This window comes from Sphaerodactylus townsendi, linkage group LG05, assembly GCF_021028975.2.
Source record: "Sphaerodactylus townsendi isolate TG3544 linkage group LG05, MPM_Stown_v2.3, whole genome shotgun sequence".
Lineage (NCBI taxonomy): Eukaryota > Metazoa > Chordata > Lepidosauria > Squamata > Sphaerodactylidae > Sphaerodactylus > Sphaerodactylus townsendi.
Genome location: NC_059429.1, coordinates 138109568 through 138131399, shown reverse-complemented (window position 1 = coordinate 138131399; position 21832 = coordinate 138109568). Strand labels below are relative to the sequence as shown.

Below are 21832 nucleotides of genomic sequence, written 5' to 3'. Positions count from 1 at the left end.
AGATAGATAGATAGATAGATAGATAGATAGATAGATAGATAGATAGATAGATAGAATGATTGATGATTGATGATTGATGATTACTGATAGACTGATAGACTGATAAACTGATAGATGATTGATTGATAGATGGTAGATGATTGATTGATAGATGATTGATTGATAGATGATTGATTGATTGATTGATTGACAGATGACATTTCAGCTTGGTGCAGGAGTCAAGTCTGCTGGGAGCAAAAAGATTTCCAGGCTATAGACTTTCAAGAGTCAAGGGTCTCTTCCTCAGGGAGCTGTGTTGTCTCTCTGTGTGCGTGTGTTAAGTGCATGAAGGCACCTTTGACCTCTGATGACCCTATGAATGATGAACCTTCAAAATGCCCCCCTGTTCGCAGCCTTGCTCAGGTTTTGCAAGGCTGCGGCTTCCTTCGTTGAGCTGACGCAACTCCTGTTGGCTCGTCCTCTTGTAGTGCTGCCTTCAACTTCTCCAGTGACTCTGGCCTTCTCACGACGTGACCAGAGTATGGTAACCTCTGTTTGGCCATTGGAGCTTCTAGGCTAAGGTGTTCAGCGCAAAGACCAGGGTCAGGAGGCAAAGTGGGTGTAGGGGCAGCTCTTCGGCCGGCACCTCGCATACCAAAACAGCCAACAGAGCAGAGACAGGAAGAGCCGTGACCTTCCCAGCTTTGTTGGAGGAGGAGGAGGAGGCACGGCGTTGGCAGCTGCCAGAGGTCCCTTGCCGCATCTCCTCCTCCTCTGCCAAAGCTGGGAAAGTTGCAGCGGGCCTGGAGATCTCGGAGGGGGCCGCTACGGCTGGCGGGGGGTGGAGCACTGGCTGGGGCACCTCTCCTCCGTAGGGGCGTGGGGGGAAATTTTGTGCCCCCCACGCAATTAAATGGGTGGCGCCCAGGCACATGCGATCTCACATGTCCGTCTGGCAGGTATGTGTCTGCATATATGTGTAGTTGGATCTCAGCTGTTGAGATGGCTTTTCCTCCACCTACAAGAGCAGACCTTGGCTCCTCTTATTTTGTGGGACCGGCTCTCTCCTTATGCTGCGACGCTTTGCTCAGGGCAGCAGGGACTTCTGTGGGTGCCAACCTGCAAGTTGGCCAAGTCACCAACTGCCCAGCCAGCTACTTTCTCTGTTGTGGCTTCCTCTTTGAAGAAGAAGAGGAAGAGTTTTGGATTTAAATCCCCCTTTCTCTCCTGCAGGAGACTCAAAGCGGCTTTACAATCTCCTTTCCCTTCCCCCCTCACAACAAACACCCTGTGAGGTGGGTGGGGCTGAGGGAGCTCCGAGAAGCTGTGACTAGCCCAAGGTCACCCAGCTGGCGTGTGTGGGAGTGCACAGGCTAACCTGAATTCCCCAGATAAGCCTCCACAACTCAAGCGGCAGAGCGGGGAATCAAACCCGGTTTGCACACCTGCTCTTAGCCACTACGCCACTGCTGCTCCTGCGGAACTCTTTGCTTGTGGAGATCAGGAGAGAACTTCCGCTCTCCTCGCTTTCCACAAACTATGCAAAACTGAATGATTTAAGAGGGCTTTTCTGATTCAAGAGGGCTGAACCGTGTTTATCACGAGGAGGGTCTTATTTATGTAATTTCCGTGCCGCTTGATGATTCATGTGTATACTTAAGATATGCTTCAGTTCTTTCTGGTGGTTCCAGACTTCTGAAATCCTAACAGATTGGTTGCTGAATGACCCATTTTGTCAACTTGAGTCCCTGCGAGGAAGGCTGGCAATAAATAACGGAAATAAATAAATAAGGAGAGAACTCCCGCAGTAGAACCGAAATGAGGTTGATGCTCATTTAGTAAGCACTTTGAACTCAATGACTGAAATCCAATTAGGGAGGAATTCTCTCCAAACCGGCAAGTTTTCAAAACCTATGGCCCTGTCTATTAATTTTAAAGTGATCAGTGCAGCATGAAATAGGATTTAATTTTCATTTTGTTTATTGGCTGTAATACAGCCTACTTATGAAATGTGTGACCAGGATTCGTGGGGACGGCTCATTTGCTGCAGGTTGCTTAATTGTGGCGTGTTTTGCCCCCTTGATTTAGATCCACTTAAAGTGTCATTTGCTTACGAGGTGAATTAAAGGGAAGGAGTCAAAGTAATTACAGCAACGCAAACAGGAAATGGAATGAATTAAGAATCGGAGGCTCCGTGTCTGTGCAACAAAAAGCGCATATGGTGTTGCAAGTTTGCACGAAATGCAGGAGTTCTGTGACTGTGACTATCTAGGGATGCACTGTTCCCACACTGTCTTGCGGCCTGCAGAGGGTTTTCCAGTCGCAGGGAAACAGGAAAAAACTATCGGAAAACCCTCCATAGGGCTAAATTTTGGGTGGTATAAATCCAAGCCCTGGACCACAGCATACCTACCTACAAAGGCTGGGTGGAAGCCGACTAACATTAGTTCCACCCCCCAGGAATGCCTCGGCCTCCCCCCACCCCATGCCAGTATCTGATCAGACACCCGCGTAGCGTAAGGGGACCAGATTTTTACTCCTGTAACGCGGGGCACACGCGGCCGCAGGAGCACACTGCCTTTTGCGGCGCTCCCCGCAAGGCAGTGCGCTCCTGCGGCCGCGTGCGCTTCTTGCGCTGCCGCACTGCCTTCTGCGCGGGAAACCGGGGAGCGCCGCAAAAGGCAATATGCTCCTGCGGCTGCGTGCGCGCTCCCGCGCTGCCACACTGCCTTCTGGGGTGCTTCCCTGTTTCCCGCCCTGTGACAGGGCGGGAAACAGGGAAGCGCGGAGACGCGTCGCCTGGCGGGAGCACATTGCCTAATCGGGACATTTTAAACTCCCGTGAGACGCCGGGACACATTGCGGAAAAGCGTGAGTGTCCCGCCAAAAGCGGGACGGCTGGTCACCTTAGCGTAGCGTCTTCCGTGTTTCCTTGCTGCGGAGCAGAGGGGGTGTCCAACTGCTGGCGTCTGCTGGCAGGAATGCTGTTGTGAGACTTATAAAGCAGAGTTTGTATAATAATGAGACACAGCCAGTTGTTTACTGTAAACGATGTTTACTAGCTACAAGATCGGGTAGGGGAACTTGGAGGCCAAAGAAAAGGAAAATATCTTTCTAACTGGCTAGCTTCATTCGCTAGCTCTCAGCTTGACTATTACATGGCTAACAGGCTGCTAGAGAGCATGTGCAGAGAGCAACAAAGAATATAAATCTATAGCCTACTTGCAGACCTGCATGTAGCCCAGGCCGGGTCTGCTTGACCAATAGGGATCGATTACTTGGTCAGTGACTTCTGACCTCACTAACTAATTGGCATGCATCAGTTGACTCCTCTGCTGTTGCTGGATTGTATGGACTGCAGAATTTGCCCAATCCCAACAAATGCCCCCCTTTGCACCATTGAGGGGAAAATGTGGGTCCTACCAACCCCTACTAAGCCTAGCAACTCAATTCACCTCCCAATTGGATCATGTTCTGATTTTTTTTCAAACATCTCAAAAAATAGCATGTAGGAGGTTAAGAGCCTGTATCTAATCTGAGGAACCGATTTGATTCCCCACCACACCTGAGCAGTGTGAGGCCAATCAACCAGATTAGCCTGTTCCCAATACATGCCAGCTGGGTGACCTTGGCCAGTCACAGCTGGAGTTCTCTGAGTCTCCACCCACTTCACAGGGTGTCTGCTGTGGGGAAGGGCAGAGACGCCACTTTGAGTCTCCTGCAGGAGAGGTGTATTATAACCAAACTCTTCTTCTTCTTCTTCAACTGTGAACGATAACAGATCTAGGGCTCCGGGTAAACAATCCAAGATGCGGACTTTGCTCTCTTTATTACCTCCAGTTCATTCTCCTGCTCATCTTCTAATGTCATTTATGCCCTCACGTGCCAGCAATACTGTCCCACCCTCTATACCAACAAGCCGGTCCCTAAGATCAAACACGATGAGTTGGCATCAGAACCCACAAGGTTAAAAAAAAACAGCTTACAGAATTTCTCCTTCCACAACATTCCCTTTGTTACAAGTTTCAGTTGCCTAGCCTCACCAAAGGATTTGTAAAGGATTTTAGAAAAAGAGACTGCCAAACCAGTAGCTAATAATGATCGCTCACTGTATAGCAGGCATGAGGAGGTTAAGAGCCTCGTGGTATCTAATCTGAGAACTGGTTTGATTCCCAGCTCTGCTGCCTGAGCTGTGGAGGATCTGGGGAATTCAGATTAGTCCCTGTGCACTCCCACACACGCCAGCCAGCACCCTAAGAATACAGCTGAGTTTCAGTTTTCCCACCACCTCATAGGGTTTGTTGTGAGGGGGGAAGGGCAAGAGATTGTCAGTCTCTTTGAGTCTCCTGCAGGAGAAAGGGGGGATGACAAACTTAAAGTCTTCTTCTTCTCTTCTTCTTCTCTAGCTATGTTGGGATTTGCACTAGAAGAAGTAGTTTCAGTCGAAAGTGACATTCTATATCAACAGATTCCCACAAGTACCTTAACTTTCGAAAGTCAAACTTGACTGTGAAATTGTGATCATGAATCTTGTTTGGTTTCCTTTATGGTGTACTAGGACTAAAACCAAGCTTCCTGTAGAGGATTAAACTGAAAGAGGTCTTTAAACACAGAACTCAGAAGACAAAGTTAGAGAAATATGCTAATAGCCAAATTAACAAAATCTTTGTAAACAGACGGCCTGTCACATTTAATTGGAAATGGAACTGCCTTTCTTATTTGGGGCTGAATCAATTCTTGCAAGAATAATAATAGTAATCATATTAATTCTGTTATTGATTAAGATATAAGTAACCGTTTGTTAGGCAATTTGTTTCTGAACCGAAGGTTAGACAGTAAATGAATTTTGGGATCATGTAATGTTCTCTGAATGATATTAGTATTGTAATTTTCTAACCAATGTGTTGTTAATGTATATATATGAAGCCTATGGGCAGCTGTATTATTTATGGGGCTTAAAGGATTACAAAGCATTTTGTATAAGGAAAGGTTAAAGGTACTAACTACTTCAATGCTTACTCAATCTTTTTTAAAAAAGTCATGACCTGTATCCTGGCAGTAGCCCTTGATATCTAGCCTTGAATATGCTTATGCAGTAGGAATGGTCCATCGGATCCATGTTTTAATGACTTGGTGTCTTAATCTAAAGTGCAAATTATCTTGAGTATTGAATGCATTAGTTCAATATAGTTAACAAACACTGGTGATAGTGAATCTCACTAAACTGTAGCTGACCACTCACATTTCAAGAAGCTAGCATAGTTCTGTTGTATTATTGTTTAATGGTAGAAACTGGTGGACACCTCCTGTTGGCTGTTTTAAAACATGCTTTAGAAATATGGTAAAGTTCCCTTGTTTAAGGAAAGTATCCTTCTTGATTTCTAGAAACAAAATTAAGCATTTGAAAAGTATTGGGCATTTGACAGGGCAGTCAGAGAAGTAGTTGTTTCGTTGGCAGTAGATGATGTAATTCATATAATGAGTTTAAATTATGGGACAGAAAGATACCAGCTGGAAATTAGGAACTTTTTTTTTACAGTAAGAGTTTTACAGTAACAGAGAAATTATTAATGCCCCACCTCGAATGCTCCGGCCACGCCCCATCGTGCTAATGCCTATCCCCATTGGTGCTAATACCATCAGTTTGAACTTCCACCACCGGGAACTCCTGTTACTAAAATTCTTTGATCCCACTCCCACTGGTTCCAGCCCTGGAGGGGGGGGCAGGCAGCTTTGCTATTAGTTGCAGCTTGCACAACAGACAATAGCCCCTCATGTTTAAACAGGGAACGCAAGAGACCCACTGCCAAGGGACCGGCTATTAGCCACCAGAAAGCGCCCGTGTAATGGGCCAATGTCTTCTTTCCAGCTTGATAGTCTCCCAGGAGGTAGAATTCAATGTCTGGGAATCAGTGCCTTGAAATTCTCCCAGGCTGAGATCGTTGTGCAATCCTGGCCTCTCCTTTTGCTTCTGTGCACAGCTGAGTTTGTGGATGGAGGAAGAAGGGGAAGCGGAGCTCCGTGCGACGGAAGCTGCAGAGGGCAGCCCAGATATTGCCGAGGAGTCTTACCAAAGGTTTAAGAAATTCTTCAAAGAAGCCACCGTAAGTTGAGCTCGGAGAAAGAGAAAGACTGGAACAGAACAACACACAAAGAACATGTAGGGAACGATTCAGATTTGTGTCTGATTTATCACTCTTCGGAACTCTGAAATCTTTTCATGTTCAGTTTTTGGGAGGAACGTTAAAATAAAAAAGGCTTGACGGTTCATTCTTATGGGGGAGGTGGGGATGTTGAATGTTGGCTTACCAGATTCGGTGTTTGACATCCTGCCTTTCTAAAACCTGTGAACTGAAAAGCATTGGTTGATGTAAAAAAAATGGACTAGGAAAATGTATCACGGTTGAAACATGTTAAGAACATAAGAACTAGCCTGCTGGATCAGACCAGAGTCCATCTAGTCCAGCGCACTCTGCTTACTCTGAGGGGGGGGCCTCCCAGGTGCCTGGGAGCTCACGGCAGGGGATGTGTTGCCTGCCTCGCGGCTGCTGCCCCGAAAGCACCTGGTCTGCTAAGGCATTTGTAACCTCACATCAAGGAGGATCAAGATTGGTAGCCATAGATCGACTTCTCCTCCATCAATCTGTCCAAGCCCCTTTAAAGCTATCCAGGTTAGTGGCCATCACCACCTCCTGTGCAGCATATTCCAAACACCAATCACACGCTGTAATGAAGAAGTGTTTCTATTAGTCCCAATTCTCCCTCAGCCCAGCATTTTCAATGGATGCCCCTTGTTCTAGTATTGTGAGAAATGTTCTGGAGATTGAATCCAAATGTCCTGTAACCATTTTTTCCACACCCCTCCATTTCCCCCAAACATCCACCTTCCTCCGTTTTCTTCCATCAATACTTCCTCCCCTTCTCCCGTCCAGCAGATACCAGCTCCCTCTGCTGATTTCTGGGAAGAAAGGGAGCAAAGATTTAACACCTGCAAATAAATATAGAGCCTCAACTGGCAAGACAAGTCATCCTGTGGAAGTCACAGGGCGGGACGGGTCCTAAAGACCTATGAGGAGGCGGAGCCCTTTCCAAGGGTTGCTAGAAGAAATCGGTCATCTTGCTATTGGTTGTGAATTGGACTGAGAACAGTCCCTACTCATGGGTTGGAATATGCTGCCACAGGAGGTGGTGGACGGCTACTAACCTGATAGCTTTCTAAAGGGGCTTTGGACAGATTGATGGAGGAGAAGTCGACTATGGCTCCCAATCTGATCCTCCTCCTTGATCTCAGATTGCAAAATGCCCAGCAGACCTCAGGGTGCTCAGGAGCAGAGCAGCAGAAGGGCCATTGCTTTCTCGCGATCCTGCATGTGAGCTCCTAAAGGCACTCCTGGTGGCCACCGAAAGGTGAGGCTGGGACTAGATGGACTCTGGTCTGATCCATTGGCTCTGCATTTTATGTTCTTATGGGCTAGATTCCCCCTCTTTATTTACGTAAGGAGCACCAGGCACTGTCTCTTCCTGGCTGTCAAATCCAATCAAGGGTGGGAGTTCATTGGCCGTGGAGTTGGCTGGCTGGCTTTAAAAGGTAGTTGATAGATTCATGGAGGAGAGGTCTTATTATCGCGGTCATCTCTAGCCATGATGACTTAAGGAGACTCCCACATTCAGAGGCCATCCCATGAATCCCAAATGCCAGGGAAATGTCAGGAAGATTTCAGCCCTATGCCAGTGATGGCTAACCATGGCACGGGTGCCAGAGGTGGCACTCAGAGCCTCTCTCTGTGGGCATCACAGAACAGAGCTGCCTACTCAGGCTGGCCTGGGCTCTGGCCTGACATTTATTAGCATTAAAACCTAAGACCTAAGTTCTGGGGGGGGAAGCAGTGTAGGTAACCCTGTTAAGCCAAACTCCTACTGATTTTCATGGAAGAACTGAAGCTGCATGATCCTTACCTGGGAGTAAGCTCAGTTGCAGTGGAACTTGCTGCTGAGTAAACCCTCCTAGGGTCGTGGATTCACCCATTGGAAGAGTTAAATGTTGTCAGCAAAGCCACCGACGCACTTCACTGCTTTCTTACTCTGAGTAACGCTACTGGAGCCAACCGGGGTTTTAAAACTAAAACTCAAAGTATTCAGGTTAAATTGCTACTGGGACTTTTGCATAATAAGTGGGTTTAGTTGCAATTCGCACTCGGTCTCGTGTTGTTCACGCCATCACTTTGCCATGCCTCTGTTGTTAACCTCCAGGAGGGAAACTGTTTCAGCTACCAGGTGAGACAAACTAAGCTAGGATGGACACTAGTCAGATCCAGCAGAGCTTATTCCATTTGTAGGTTCCAGCTCTGTGTCCTGCTTTGCCCTCCAGAAGAACTATTTGGCCATCAAAGGACAGGACAATGGCTAGATGGATCACTGTTCTGATTCAAGGTGAACTCTTCTTATGATCCTGGCCTTAGGCAGCATTCTGCTTCAATTGTGTGGCTAGTTGAAAGCTTGAAGGTTAATGAGCAGGAAGCGAAGACAACTGTTTTCCTGATTTCAGCCTCTGCAAAGCAAATAGCCTGAACATTGAACTGCTATGAACTAATTTGTCCAATTCAATAATGTCCAAAGAGTTGACTCCACCTTTCCTTCCCTGTTTAGTCCTACTCATAAACCTGGCCTCTCACTTCCAAGGAGGCCGCCAAGGTCCAAGGTCTCCAGATTCTGTAGAGATGGGGGCATTTGAGGCAGCCAAGGGCTCTTTCCAGGCTGAGCTACAACGCCTACATGGAAATGGAGATGAGGGGGGGGCAGAGCTGGAGACCCTCCTGGATCTCACAAGTTCCGGACAAGGTAAATGTGAAGTGTTCTTTTATTAAAAGCAGATGTTACACAACAATAATAAAAAAACGATTAAAGAGCATATACAATACAGGATACATGTTAGGACTAGAAATCTACTGGCGCTAGTAATTCTAGGAAAGTCTGCCACCATCACTAGAGAAGGGTTAACACGTAGTGTGTAATTCCACTAAATCAGGGAGATCGGGTAAATGTAAAGGAGTAAGATTCACATAATTTTGGATCTGATTTTGAGTCTGAGACAGCCAAGCAATGGGTGTAATGGACCTAACTGAGCTATCAGTACATCGCACAATCTTTTCATTTTCTTTGTTTATTAAATCTGCCATGTAACAAGGCAGAAGGCATAACATTAAACCTGGCAAGCATTAAGGCTCTCCTTGAACAGGGCTTGCCATAATACAGTAGCGTATAAGTGGGTCCTATCATTCAAAATGGGAGAGAATAGCTGTAAATGTACACACAGCCGCAAGTCCCATTGGATCTGGGGGGCCCTCCTACAAGTTGTCGTGGTTACAATAGGATCTGGGTGACGCAGGTTCAATCCTCGCTCAGCCATGGAAACCTGCTGAGTGGGACTCCTTTGGATCAGTCTCAGTTTAGGTATCTCTGGTTGTTGGGAGAAGTGAGGTCAATGCTGACACTCTAGGTCCCTATCGGGAGAATGGCGTAGGTATGAATAAAGTAAATGAGATGAATTCATCATGCCAGGAGACCGCGAAGGAACCTCTCTGATAACACAATCAATAAGTCATGTGAAGTTGTTTTGTACTGAAACAGACCTGCATTCATCAGTCAATATTGTCTTCAGGTTATAGCAGCTCTCCACGGCCTCAGTTTCAGTTTATATGCAAGGAGGGTGCCCCACTGATTCCTTTGACGAAGCTATATTTTGTCACAGCTCCCCCGTTTCCAGATTGGGTTATTTGCCAATCTTTTCTTTCTAATTTTTTGTTGTTTCCAACAATCCCAGAAAGATCAAAAGCATCATTTATTATTATTATTATTATTATTATTATTATTATTATTGGTTACATTACACACATGCATTGGCTATTTATACCACACATATCAAGTGTCTGAATTCATCTCTGAATATCGAGTCCTTCCCAAGGACCTAGGATATTAGAGGTACTACAGAGAATATGTGTAGTTCTTGTGAAGTGTTGCTTTCTGCAGCAGGTGGACTGATACCTGGTCCAAGTTTTAGGGCTTTCCAGATGTTTTTTCAAGATTTCTTGGGATCCCTCCTAGAGCAATCAATTACCAGTGGGATTACTGTTGTTCTTTTGCCACAATCACCAACTTCAATTTGTGGTCCCTTTTGTATTTTGTGATCTTTCCAGCTTTGTCCCTCTTACCCTAAAGCGTCAAACGGCACAGCAACATCTATGATCCAAACATGTTTTTTCTCTATCACTGCTATGTCTGGGGTACAGCCAGGTGTCCGTCTGTCTGCATTCCCAAAGTCCCAGAGTATTTTGCTTCTCATTTTCTGTGGTCTCTCATTTGCAGCTCATACTCAGGTCTTGCTACAGGGCAGGTACTGCATTTTGCAAAGGTCTCCAGTACCATCGCTAGCTCTATTGTGACGCCTCTCGATAGTCAGTTTTGGGCTATTTTCTTACAACAGCAGGATGATGTGCTCCACGGTTTCATCACCCTTTGCAGATCGGCACCAGCTGTAGGACTTTTCTCAATTGTGGTCGTTATTGCATTTGTCTCCAATGCTTGCTCCTGAGCAAAACATATTATTATTATTATTATTATTATTATTATTATTATTATTATTATTATTATTATTATTATTATTATTACATACATACATAATAATAATAATACACAATAATAATACAATAATAATAATAATAATAATAATAATACATAATAATTGATGATAGACCTTCCTACCTCCTAAGGGCTCAGGGCGTGTACAAATAAAACAACAACAAACATACGTCCAAACAACCAAAGAAAACCACATCCTTCAATAAATAGTTAATAATTAATAATTAGAGACATCTTATTAAGAGATCCTGGGAGTGGTCAAATTCCGGGAGGGGGCTGGCAGATGGTCAGATACATGCATTTTTTAAAAAAAGAAGTCCCATCGATCTGCCAGAAATGCCAGCAGTGGATTTTGTGGACTCTGCAAGGGCAGGGGAAGGGAGGGAGAAGCATGAAACCCAGAGGAAGCCAAACAGATACTGTCCTGCTTTGCTTTCCCTGTGCAGGCAAGGGGAAAGTCACATTTTGGTCCTTTTGCGAACCGCAGGGCTTCTCTGATTTGTGGCGAGGTGAGTTTTGGAGGGGGGGAAAGCATGTACACCACTGAGAATCTGCTCCAAAGGGAATCTGTGTTCACTGCAGAGCAGACCACAAATGCATAAAGGGCCATTAACGAGACAGAGGGCCTGGCTCAGCAGAAGGTAGCATCAGATGGCGGGAAAGAGTGAAGGAGGTACCCCTTGCGACTGTAAGAACTTGCATGCCAAGACGGCTCGATATTTTTTCAGTCTTGACAACCCCTCTCAACGCAGAGCATTTATGCTGGCTAGGCTTAACCCCTTCCCCTCCAAAGTGATGGAAGGACGATATCAAGGCATACCAATCTCAGAGAGAAGGTGTCCATGCCCATTAAATGAAGTGGATTCAATCCAGCATATTCTTCTAAACCAGGAGGGAGCAATCCTTCTCCAGATGTTATGGACTACAATTCCCATCAGCCCCTGCCAGCATGGCCAATTGACCATGCTGGCAGGGGCTGATGGGAATTGTAGTCCATAACATCTGGAATGCCAAAGGTTCGCTACCACGGTTCTAAACTGTCAGTTCAACTCTTCTCTACGTAGTATTTATATTACTCCGCTCCTTAAAACAAAACCTAGCCTACCTGCAACATACATAGCATCTTATTTACTAAATGATCGGTCCCCTGAAATAACTCTTAAGGTTGCAACTTTCTTAGCAAAAGTAATAAACAACAAATGTTGCCAAAAACCTGAGCTTAGGTAGTTATTTAAAAGTTACAAATACACGGGCTTACATGTGATTTAATAAAATGACAATCGTGAGCCGTTCCCGAATGTAAGTGGATTTTAATTGTCTGACGCTAAACAAAATATCATATATTCGATGTTTTGTATCTATAATATTTTATTACAACCCGGACATTAGACTGTTTTTGTACTTATGTACAGAATTATTGTTAGTAGAGATTTTAACTTATGCCTAATAAAGGTTTTGTTTTATTTATTAATTAATTAATAGGCCGTCTCATCCCCGAAGGGCTTGAGGCGGCTCACAACATGACTGTTTCCAGAACAGTAAATCAATATAACATAAAATCTAACTCATTAAAATTCAGCAGCAATTAAAACAATAAATACAGATTAAACAACAAAGGTTGTGTAAAAACACACACACACAGGCGCCCGGTCTAAAGGCCAAAGGAGAAGGGAGGAGAGGCAGGCCCCAGGATGGAATCAGGGCCCTACCAAGATGGAAAAGGCAGCTTAGTTCCGGTTTCAGTGGGGGGCAATAGAACCGCGGCCAGCCCCTCCAAAAGCCCGGTGGAATAGCTCTGTCTTACAGGCCCTGCGGAACTCACCAAGGTCCCGCAGTGCCTGGACAGCTGGAGGGAGAGTGTTCCACCAGGCAGGGGCCAGAGCCGTAAAGGCCCTGGCCCAGGTCGAGGCCAGCCGCATCGTCGCAGGGCCAGGGATCACTGTGCTGTGCTGTAAGAACTGCTGTTCTTTTTTCCAAAGGTCACACAGTTTCACCTTAACTGCAAGCAACGCCTGGCCCTGTGGAGAGCCGGAGAGAATGAGCCCTGGAGCACAGAGGCCCTGCACGAGTTGGAGAGCTCTCTCCAGCCGCCTTCTGAGTTTTCCCCCGAGAAGTTCCAGCAGATGAAGATGCAGGCTTCCAGCATGCGCAGCCGGAAGGGCCTCGAGGTGTGGCGCGAAGCTTCGGAGAAATGCGAAGAGGCCAAGCAGGTCCTGGAAGACGTGCAGGCCAAATGGAGGAAGAGCCAAGAAGGGAGAGTGAGGGTCTGTGGGGGGAAATGGGACCCTCTTGGCACAGGTCCTGATCCACCTGCTGAAACCCTGGATGAAGACCCCTACTTTGATGGTGTGCTGGTGAAAACCAGGAACCAGGGATGCCCACTGGAATACAACAAAAGGAGTCTGGATACGGACAGAACTGGCACGCAAGAGCATCCGTCTTGTGGAGAAAGCAAGGATCAGTTGGGAAGAGAAGGGGCTTATCTCGTGTCTCTGCTGGCTGTTCCAGAAAGTGGGTCCTCTGGAGGTGAGAACCCCAACAAAGAGTCCTCAGAAAGTCTCCTCGCGCCCACACAAACCCCTCCTCCTCCGGTGCTTCACGCCCACCCCTCTTGCCTAAAGCCGAAGCACGTGCCGGAGACATGCGAGGACCTGCCATCTACTGACTGGACGTGCGTCACGGTGCCAGTGAGAGGCCAACGGCGCAGGAGGAAGGAGGCCGCCCAGTATTTCCAGCTCTCCAGACACGGGAGTTTTTCCTCGGAAGACACTGATTCCCAGAACTCCACTGAAGACTCCCTGGGCTGCAGCGCTGCATTATCCGTGGAATCCGTGGGCTCCAAAGGAGCGTCGTCCCAGGAGAAAGCTCTGGGAATTGTGTACTTAGAGAACCATAGCGCCACCAGTCTGCATAAAGCGACGTCCCAATAAGTTCAGTGAACCCGGGAGCTACGGATCCTTGGCTCCGTTTTCATGGGCTGCCCATTGATTTTCTCTTTAAGCATAAGCATTTTTTATTGTCATTGTGCACGCACAACGAAATTTACAGCAGCATTCCTCGATGCACACAATTCCAGACTCATACCCCATCCTCGCTTTCCCCTTCCTCCACCCATCCCTACACAGCCCCAAACACATCAACACGAAGCCGCGGAGTTCAGCATCACCACAGCTCTAGAGTAGAAGCTGTCTCTAAGCCTCTTTGTCCTAGTTTTGATAGACCTGTATCGTCGGCCGGATGGTCACAGTTCAAAAAGAGAGTGTGCTGGATGAGACGGGTCTCTCAGAATATTTGGGGCTTGCTTTAGGCTTCGGGAATTATAGAGTTCTTCCAAGGAGGGGAGAGGGCAGCTGATAATCCTCTGTGCAGTAGTGATCACCCTTTGGGGCGCCTTCCTATCTGCCACTGTGCAACTGGAGAACCATACACAGATGCAGTAGGTTAAGACACTCTCTATAGCACAGCGGTAAAAGGACACCAGGAGTTTTCTCATGAGTGGCTACATCCCTGGAGGCTGCGGGAAAGCAGCCTGGTTTTTACTTGCGTGGTGACCCATGTTCCAGCTCTTCCACTACCCAGGAGTCTTAGCGCCTTGGCCATGTTGAGTTCCCATTTAGAATAGTTACTTCATCAGTCTGACTGCCAGGCCGGCAAGAACCCCCGGGCTGCTCTCACACGCAGCGTTTGGCCCACGTAGAATCATAGAGTTGGATGAAAATATAATCAAAGCACTCCCGACAGATGGCCATCCAGCCTCTGCTTAAAAGCCTCCAAAGAATGAGGCTCCACCACACTCCGAGGCAGTGAATTCCACTGTCGAACAGCCCTGATGGTCAGGAAGTTCTTCCTAATGTTTAGGTGGAATCTCTTTTCCTGCACCTTGAATCCATTCCTCCTGGTCCTAATCTCCAGAGCAGCAGAAAACAAGCTTGTTCAACCTGCATCCCTTCAAACATTTAAACAGGGCTATCATGTCACCGCTTAACCTTCTCTTCTCCAGACTAAACATACTCAGCCACCTAGGTTTCTCCTCATAGGGCATGGAAAAATTGGCAGCTTTGGAAGGTGGCTTGTATCCCCACAGAGCTCATAGAATCATGTAGTTGGAAGAGACTTCCAAGGGCCATCCAGTCCAACCCCCTGCAACGCAGGAACACACCATCAAAGCACTCCTGACATATGTTCATCCAGCCTCTCTTTCAAAACCTCCAAAGAAGGAGACTCCACCATTCTCAGAGGTAGTGCATTCCACTGTCAAACAGCCCTTACGGTCAGGAAGTTTTTCCTGATGTTTAGGTGGAATCTCTTTTCCTTCACCTTGAACGCATTACTCCTGGTCCCAGTCTCTGGAGCAGCAGGAAACAAGCTTACTCCCTCACAAACATGACATCCCTTCAAATATCTACACATGGCTATCATGTCCCCCCTTAACCTTCGCTTCTCCAGACTAAACATCCCCAGCTCCCTAAGTCTCTCCTTATAGAGCATGGATTCCAGACCTTTGACCTTTTTGGTCACCTTCCTCTGGACCCGTTCCAGCTTGTCAATATCCTTCTTGATTGGTGGTGGCCAGAACTGGACCCAGTATTCCAGGCTAGGTCTGACCAATACAGAATCGGCCGACACTGTTAACATCCCTCGATCTAGACATTGCACTCCTATTGATGCAGCCCAGAATCGCATTGGCTGGCTTAGCAGCTTGCATGCAATCTTGACACGAATGCTCCAGTTTGGCGTCTACTAAGATTCCACTTTCACATGTACTTTGTTCCCAAACCGGGTGTCACCCATCCTATATCTGTGCATTTCATTTTTTTTCTGCCTAGAAGTGTAGTCTTGTACATTTATCGTGGTTGAAATTAATTTTGTTTGTTTTGGTCCAGCTGTCTAATCTGTCCAGGTCATTTTGATTTCTGACCCTGTCCTCTGGAGTATTAGCTACCCCTCCTAATTTGGTGCCGTCTGCAAATTTGATTAGCATACCTTCTATTCTCGTGGTGGCGAACCTTTGGCACTCCAGATGTTATGGACTACAATTCCCATCAGTCGCTGCCAGCATGGCCAGTTGGCCATGGGAATTGGGAATTGTAGTCCATAACATCTGGAGTGCCAAAGGTTTGCCACCATGGTTCTATTCCATCATCCAAGTCACTGATAAAAATATTGACTAGCACTGGGCCCAGGTCAGAACCCTGTGGCACCCCACTAGTCACTTCTCTCCAGGACGAAGATGAGACATTGGTGAGCAGTCTTTGGGTTCAGTCGTCAACCAAGTACAAATCCATCTGACGCTTGCATTGTCTTGCCTACATTTTATTAGCTTGCTTGCAAGAATGTCATGGGGCACTTTGTGAAAGGCCGTACCAAAATCAAGACGTGCTACATCAACCGTGTTCTGTGGATGTCGCTACAACTACCCAACATGCATTCGGGATTTTTTTACACTTCCAAACAACATTCTCTAGCTTTCATGCTCTAGTCATGGGCAACTTTTATCGTTTTGCTCTAAAACTTTTACGGTATGTTAAAAACCTGGCAAACATGTTTTTCCCTGTCTGGTGTTGGTCGGCTGTATTTTTGGTTATGTCTGGAATGGGAGCAGTGGTGGGATCCAAAAATTTTAGTAACAAGGTTCCCATGGTGGTGGGATTCAAACTGTGGCGTAAAGCCAATGGGAGCTGGGCGGAGCACTTTTGACGAGGGCGTGGCCGGAGCGATTTCAGAGCGGGGTATTGCTGGAAATTTCTGTCTTAAGGACGCAGCCACTGCGCCGGTCCTTGGGCAGGAAACGAATGCACACAGGCGCAGGCTGCCACGCACGCCGGTGCACCTCCTGCTAGACTGCTTCAAGTAAATACAATGGACAGAAAGCAGCAAGGGTTCTCCTGAGCAGCACTATGTAAATATTCAGAAAGGTTTTTTAAACAAAAAAAAATATTGTTTTATTGTGCAATTCCTCTTCAGCGCTTTTTTTTAAAGAAGAGGAGCAGGGTGGACAGGAGTATTCATGACAGAGGACATGCCTGGCATGAAAGGGAGAGCGCAGGTGAAGGAACCTCTGTCGCGAGTGACTCTTGTACCAGCAACATCATCAAGAAAAAGCTCCTTTATTGGAAGCATCCCAGTCCTATTGCTGACTGATGGCCACGTCTACAATCCCACTAATTAAACAAAAAAAGACAGTCAATACGGGGTAAAATATCAGAGCAGGTGGGGCTGAGACAGTTCGAAAGGGAACTGTGACTAGACAAGGTCTGTGCAGCGACAGTAACACAAAAATGTGCATATTGCAGCTTCTCCAGTTGGGTCGCCCTAGCTTCGCAGACATCCCCCTCAAAACAAAACAGAAAGGAAAAATGAAACAGGCACGGGATCACTAGGTCCAAGAAAACCCTTTACTTTTACAGTGAAATAGCAAACAGCTCAGATGCAAGCAGGGGAAATCTGCAAGAAATCTCCACAGAGAATCTGTTGCAGCACCAGGAGCGTATCTATAAAAAAAATAGCTCCCAGGCAAGGAGTAGACATTCTGCCCCCAAGCGTCCTCCCTCCTGCCCCTTGCCTGTCCTGTGCCCCCCACCTTCCTCCAGAGGCTTGGGGGTGTGAGCAGTGCAGAGATTCTTTTGGAAGAGCAGCCACCGCTCCATTTGCTTCGGCTTTTCCCCCCCCCCCCCCCCACGTGACTAAATGGCTGCAACCCGGGGACATTTAACCCCAGAGAACAGCAGTGGCGTAGGAGGTTAAGAGCTCGTGTATCTAATCTGGAGGAACCGGGTTTGATTCCCCGCTCTGCCACCTGAGCTGTGGAGGCTTATCTGGGGAATTCAGATTAGCCCACCAATAGCTCCCACACACGCCAGCGCTAGGTGACCTTTAAGGCTGAATCCCGCAGCTCTACAAATCTCTCGAAGCCCCACCCACCTCTCAGGGTGTTTGTTGTGAGGGGGGAAGGGCAAGGAGATTGTCAGCCCCTTTGAGTCTCCTGCAGGAGAGAAAGGGGGGATAGAAATCCAAACTCTTCTTCCTCTTCTTCTTCATATGTCCCTCTGGGTGGCACGCCCCTGTCAGCACACAAAGTGGTGGCCAAGAGCGTAGAAATGAAAGGAAGAGATCTGGGCAGTCAAAGTGTTTCCTGGCATTTACTCAGGAGGCAGGAATTATCCTCAACCTAGGTTGGGGAGAAAGACCCAGGTTGAGAGGATTAAAACTGGGTGACCTTTTTGGGGGGAAGAGACCTGTGCAAAGTTCTTCCCCAAAATGCTATTTATAACAGCCTAAAGAAGTGATATTTGTGCTGCGCAGAATCTACCTCCATCTTCAGGCTTGGACTTGGTGGCTTCAATGGCAATACGAGGACTCTCCGAGGTACCACTTAACAAAACAAGCCGCACGCTGGACTTGATCTTCATGGCAGATGTAGGCCTGCACCCAGTTCAATTGAACGTGGCATCGGTGCTCTCCTTTAAAGCAGGGATCTTCAAACTATGGCCCTCCAGATGTTCGCCAGACTACACAATTCCCACTGCGACTTCCACCACTTAGCCCATGCTGGCGGGGGCTGATGGGAATTGTAGTCCGAATCCCTGAACTATAGTTTGAAGACCCCTGCTTTAAAGCCCTAACAGTCTGGGACCTTCTTATTTTGCGGGACCGCCTCTTTCGTCACGCTCCCCAAAGAGCTTTGCACTCCTCTGGGTATTCCCCGGTCCTTTGAAGACGCAAAGGAGTTTTCCTTACTGTGTCACTTGACTGGCTTGGCCTGAAGCATGTCACTGAGGCTTTAAAAAACCCTGTCTGCGCAGCCTTCAACTCTGGCTCGAGAGGTGCCTTCTCCTTCCCCCTCGCAGGACACGACTCCCCGGCTGCCTGCGTTCCGTCTTCCCTTCCAAGGGTTGGGGCTCCAGGCAGTGGAAAAAAAATTAGCCGGTTGAAAGCAGCAGAGCATCTGAGGTTTCATAATATTATGACTCCTGATGAGGGGATTTCCAACCAACTGTTGGCTCGTCTGATTGCGTTATTGCAAAGATCCCGTGACATTCCCTCACCCGCCTCTCGCCCTTCACCAAGGACACAACACAGCCTCTTCCCCTGAGCCCCGATGGTTTCTCTCCAGCGTTTCCCTCCTGCCCCTGTCAATTCTCCTCCTCACTCCCTAGATCTTATTGGTCTCCCCAATAGCTATCCCGGAGGTCTGCACAGAAACAGTTTCAGAGCGTTCTTCAACATTTTGACATTTTTGCTGCACTCCTCCTCCTGCAGATGGCCACAACTGTCAGTAAGCTTACACAAAATGCACACAAAAAAGCAAGGCTGATTCATATGGGCCAAACACAGCTATTATGAAAACGGTGTGAAAATGGTGTAAAAGGGTTTAAAACACGGTAAAAGAGTTTACACCCGTTTCCACACCGCTGTTTTTGGCCACGTCTTGAGAATCAACAAAAGGCCCCTTCCAGACCCACGAGGCGACTCAGGTTCGACTTCGTTATTATTGAAATCGTACCCTCAACTTCGAGTCCTCCCGTTCCTCCACTGGCAGCTGACTCATGTCTCGGGAGCCGAGCTCAGAGGGGTGGGACCATCTCCCTGCGCTGCGTTCCGATTGGTTGTTGGAGTCCCCCATTCCGCGCATGCGCCAAAGCTTTTCACCGCCCATACGCCATGAGTCTCCCCTTCTGCGCGTAAAGTGAAATACTAAGCTGTGATTGGCTGAATGGCGGGGAGTTGAGTTGACAGAAATTCCGCCAGTGCGACTCCGAGATTCCGAGTCCATGGTCGATTCGACCCCCCAATCCCGAGCTCAGAAATTCAACTTGTGGTGAGTCGGAGTCAGACTACGAGTCCGATGCTACGATCACCAGCGTTATTGGAGGGACTCGGGTTGGACTCAAATTGATCTAAAGATTAAGACTCCAGAAGGTCTGCAACCTAAACAGATGTTCATGGACTACAATTCCCATCAGGCCCTGCCAGCATGGCAGCGTGATGTGAATTGTAGTCCATGAAGCTCTGGAGAGCCACAGGCTTTAAGGATTTTCAAAGCAAATGCCAAAGACAAAGGTGATTGGCCACTGTCTACCTCTGGGTGGTGAGCCACCAGAGTTTCTTGGCGGTCCCCCCTCTAAATTCGGGGCCAATCTGACTTAGCACCAAGAATTGGCGAGATCAGGCCAGGTGGGCACAAGATGGCCACCATTGCCACCTCCGCGTCACAATCCTCATGTATTCATAGTCACCCCGTCAAACGGTAACCAGAGCAAGGCCCTGCTTGGCTACTGAGGCTCTGACGAGAACAAGGCCTGGCTTGGGGCTGCCCAGACAATGTGAAAGACCTTTCTCCATCCAGACCCTCCTGCTACCGTCTAAGTCAGCGGTTCTCAACCTAGGGCCATGACCCCTTTGGGAGCCGAATGACCCTTTTCACAGAGGTCGCCTAAAGACTCTCTGCATCCAGTGTTCTCCATCTGTAAAATGGATGAATGTTAGGGTTGGGGTCCACCACAACATGAGGAACTGTATTAAAAGGTCGCGGCATTAGGAAGGGGTTGAGAACCGCACTGACTCTAAGTGAACAATATGGACCTTAAGAGACCAAAAGGCTCGTTCAGTAAAAGGGCAGCTTCCCGCGTGGGGATAAGAACATGGGAACAAGCCAGCTGGATCAGACCAGAGTCCATCTAGTCCAGCTCTCTGCTACTACGCCAGTGGCCCACCAAAAGGTGCCTTTGGGGAGCTCACATGCAGGAGGGTGAGAGCAATGGACTTCTGCGGCTATTGCTCCCGAGGGATGTTAGAGGGAGATATTATTTGCTTGAGCATTGGGCACCAGTTGTAGCCCTACTTGATCTCCACTTCAAACTGGGGGCCACAGACTAGCCAGTACCTCGTTCTGACAGCCAGGTAGTGGCAGGGAGCCCCAAGCTAGCCTTCCCTCCACGCCTTTCAGTAGCCATGGCTCAGTGGGTTGTCCTCAGAGAAGGGAAGTCCGTTAATATTTTTTGAGTTCACTCCGACCCTGTCCCCCCAAGGCATCCAGAGCAAAGCCATTCACTTGCGGAAAGCTTCCAAAAGCCATTTTGTCTCTAGGCAGAGAAAATGCTTGAACTAGTGTCAAGCTGATATGTTTGGGAGAAGATCTGCCAATGGGACCTACCCTGACAGAGTCCAGAAATGGAGTGAGGAGGCAGGTTACTGGCTGGAGCCAATCCACGCCGAGATGGCTTCCTTGTGTTGGCTGGAAAAATTCGTACCGCTACCAATACAAGGCTTTTCCGCATCCCCCCTCCGCCCCCTCCCATCAGAGCGACTGACCACAGTTCATCCCCAGATTTAGTTTATTCTGTTTGTTTGTTTCTCTATTTGACTTGTTTTTTCCTGGTTCTTTTGGAAGGACTAGCTTTTACCTTGATGTTTTCCAGGAAGCCGGTTTGTTGCCATCCTAACTTTCCTTGTGGGGAGCACGTTCCTATCAGTTTTTCTTTGCCCACCTTGCGGTCCATTACCATGAACTGCCCCCCTCCCAAAGATAAAGTGATTTCCAGTTTTTTTCAAAGGGCTCTAAGAATTAGCAATAACAGTTTAATCCAAGGTCCTCTGAATTCTCTGCTTAGAAGTTTTTTTTTTAAAAGTGTGGTCCAGTCCCTACTCTCGTGGTAGGAGATAAGGGAAAAGGCATATTTCAGCATGGGAAGGATCAAGAGATTTACCTTTTTAAAAGAAGAAGGAAGGAAATAAAGGAGCTGGGAATTCAGAAGACATGCTCCAACTATCACTGCATTACTACCCGGTCATATATTGATATTTTGGGACCTTTTAAAAGTAATAAGGACCATAGCTTTTGGCACCCGATGACAACTCCACCTCCCCTTGACCATCTTCATTGTATTTAAAGCCGATGTGGAAGAGAAATTAAGCTGGAGTTCCCAACTGTGAAAATGCAGGGGGAGGGAGACGTAGTGGAAGAACCCTGTCCAACCTGATTCCAATGCTGTGGATCAGCTCCCAAGAAAATCAACAGGGCACTCCTCGAGGTGGAAATTGCAAAAAAAACCTCTACTTGAGAGATAGTCCAAAGCGCCCAGCCCCTGAACAAATTCCACTTAAGAACATAAGAGCGAGCCAGCTGGATCCAGACCAGAGTCCATCTAGTCCAGCACTCTGCTACTAGCAGTGGCCCACCAGGTGCCTTTTAGAAGAGACTCACATAAGAAAGAGCCTG

General features: G+C 47.5%; 2 protein-coding genes across 2 annotated transcripts in view; both read left to right on the top strand.

Moving 5' to 3' along the window:
* BPI (bactericidal permeability increasing protein) overlaps positions 1–21832 on the top strand; it is a 78231-nt gene that overhangs the window by 27083 nt on the left and 29316 nt on the right. The gene's annotated exons all lie outside the window — the stretch shown is intronic.
* LOC125433861 lies at positions 8763–13732 on the top strand. Its single transcript, XM_048498781.1, has 2 exons — positions 8763–8817; positions 12594–13732. The coding sequence occupies exons 1-2, from the start codon at positions 8764–8766 to the stop codon at positions 13542–13544; spliced, it is 1005 nt and encodes a 334-aa protein (XP_048354738.1). The 5' UTR covers position 8763; the 3' UTR covers positions 13545–13732.

What these genes read in the sequence shown, in the direction of transcription:
- LOC125433861 (XM_048498781.1), top strand. Translation starts at nt 8,764, where the DNA reads ATGAGGGGGGGGCAGAGCTGGAGACCCTCCTGGATCTCACAAGTTCCG. An exon ending in TCTCACAAGTTCCGGACAAG is followed by an intron (nt 8,818 to 12,593) that starts GTAAATGTGAAG and finishes TTTTTTCCAAAG; the next exon opens with GTCACACAGTTTCACCTTAA.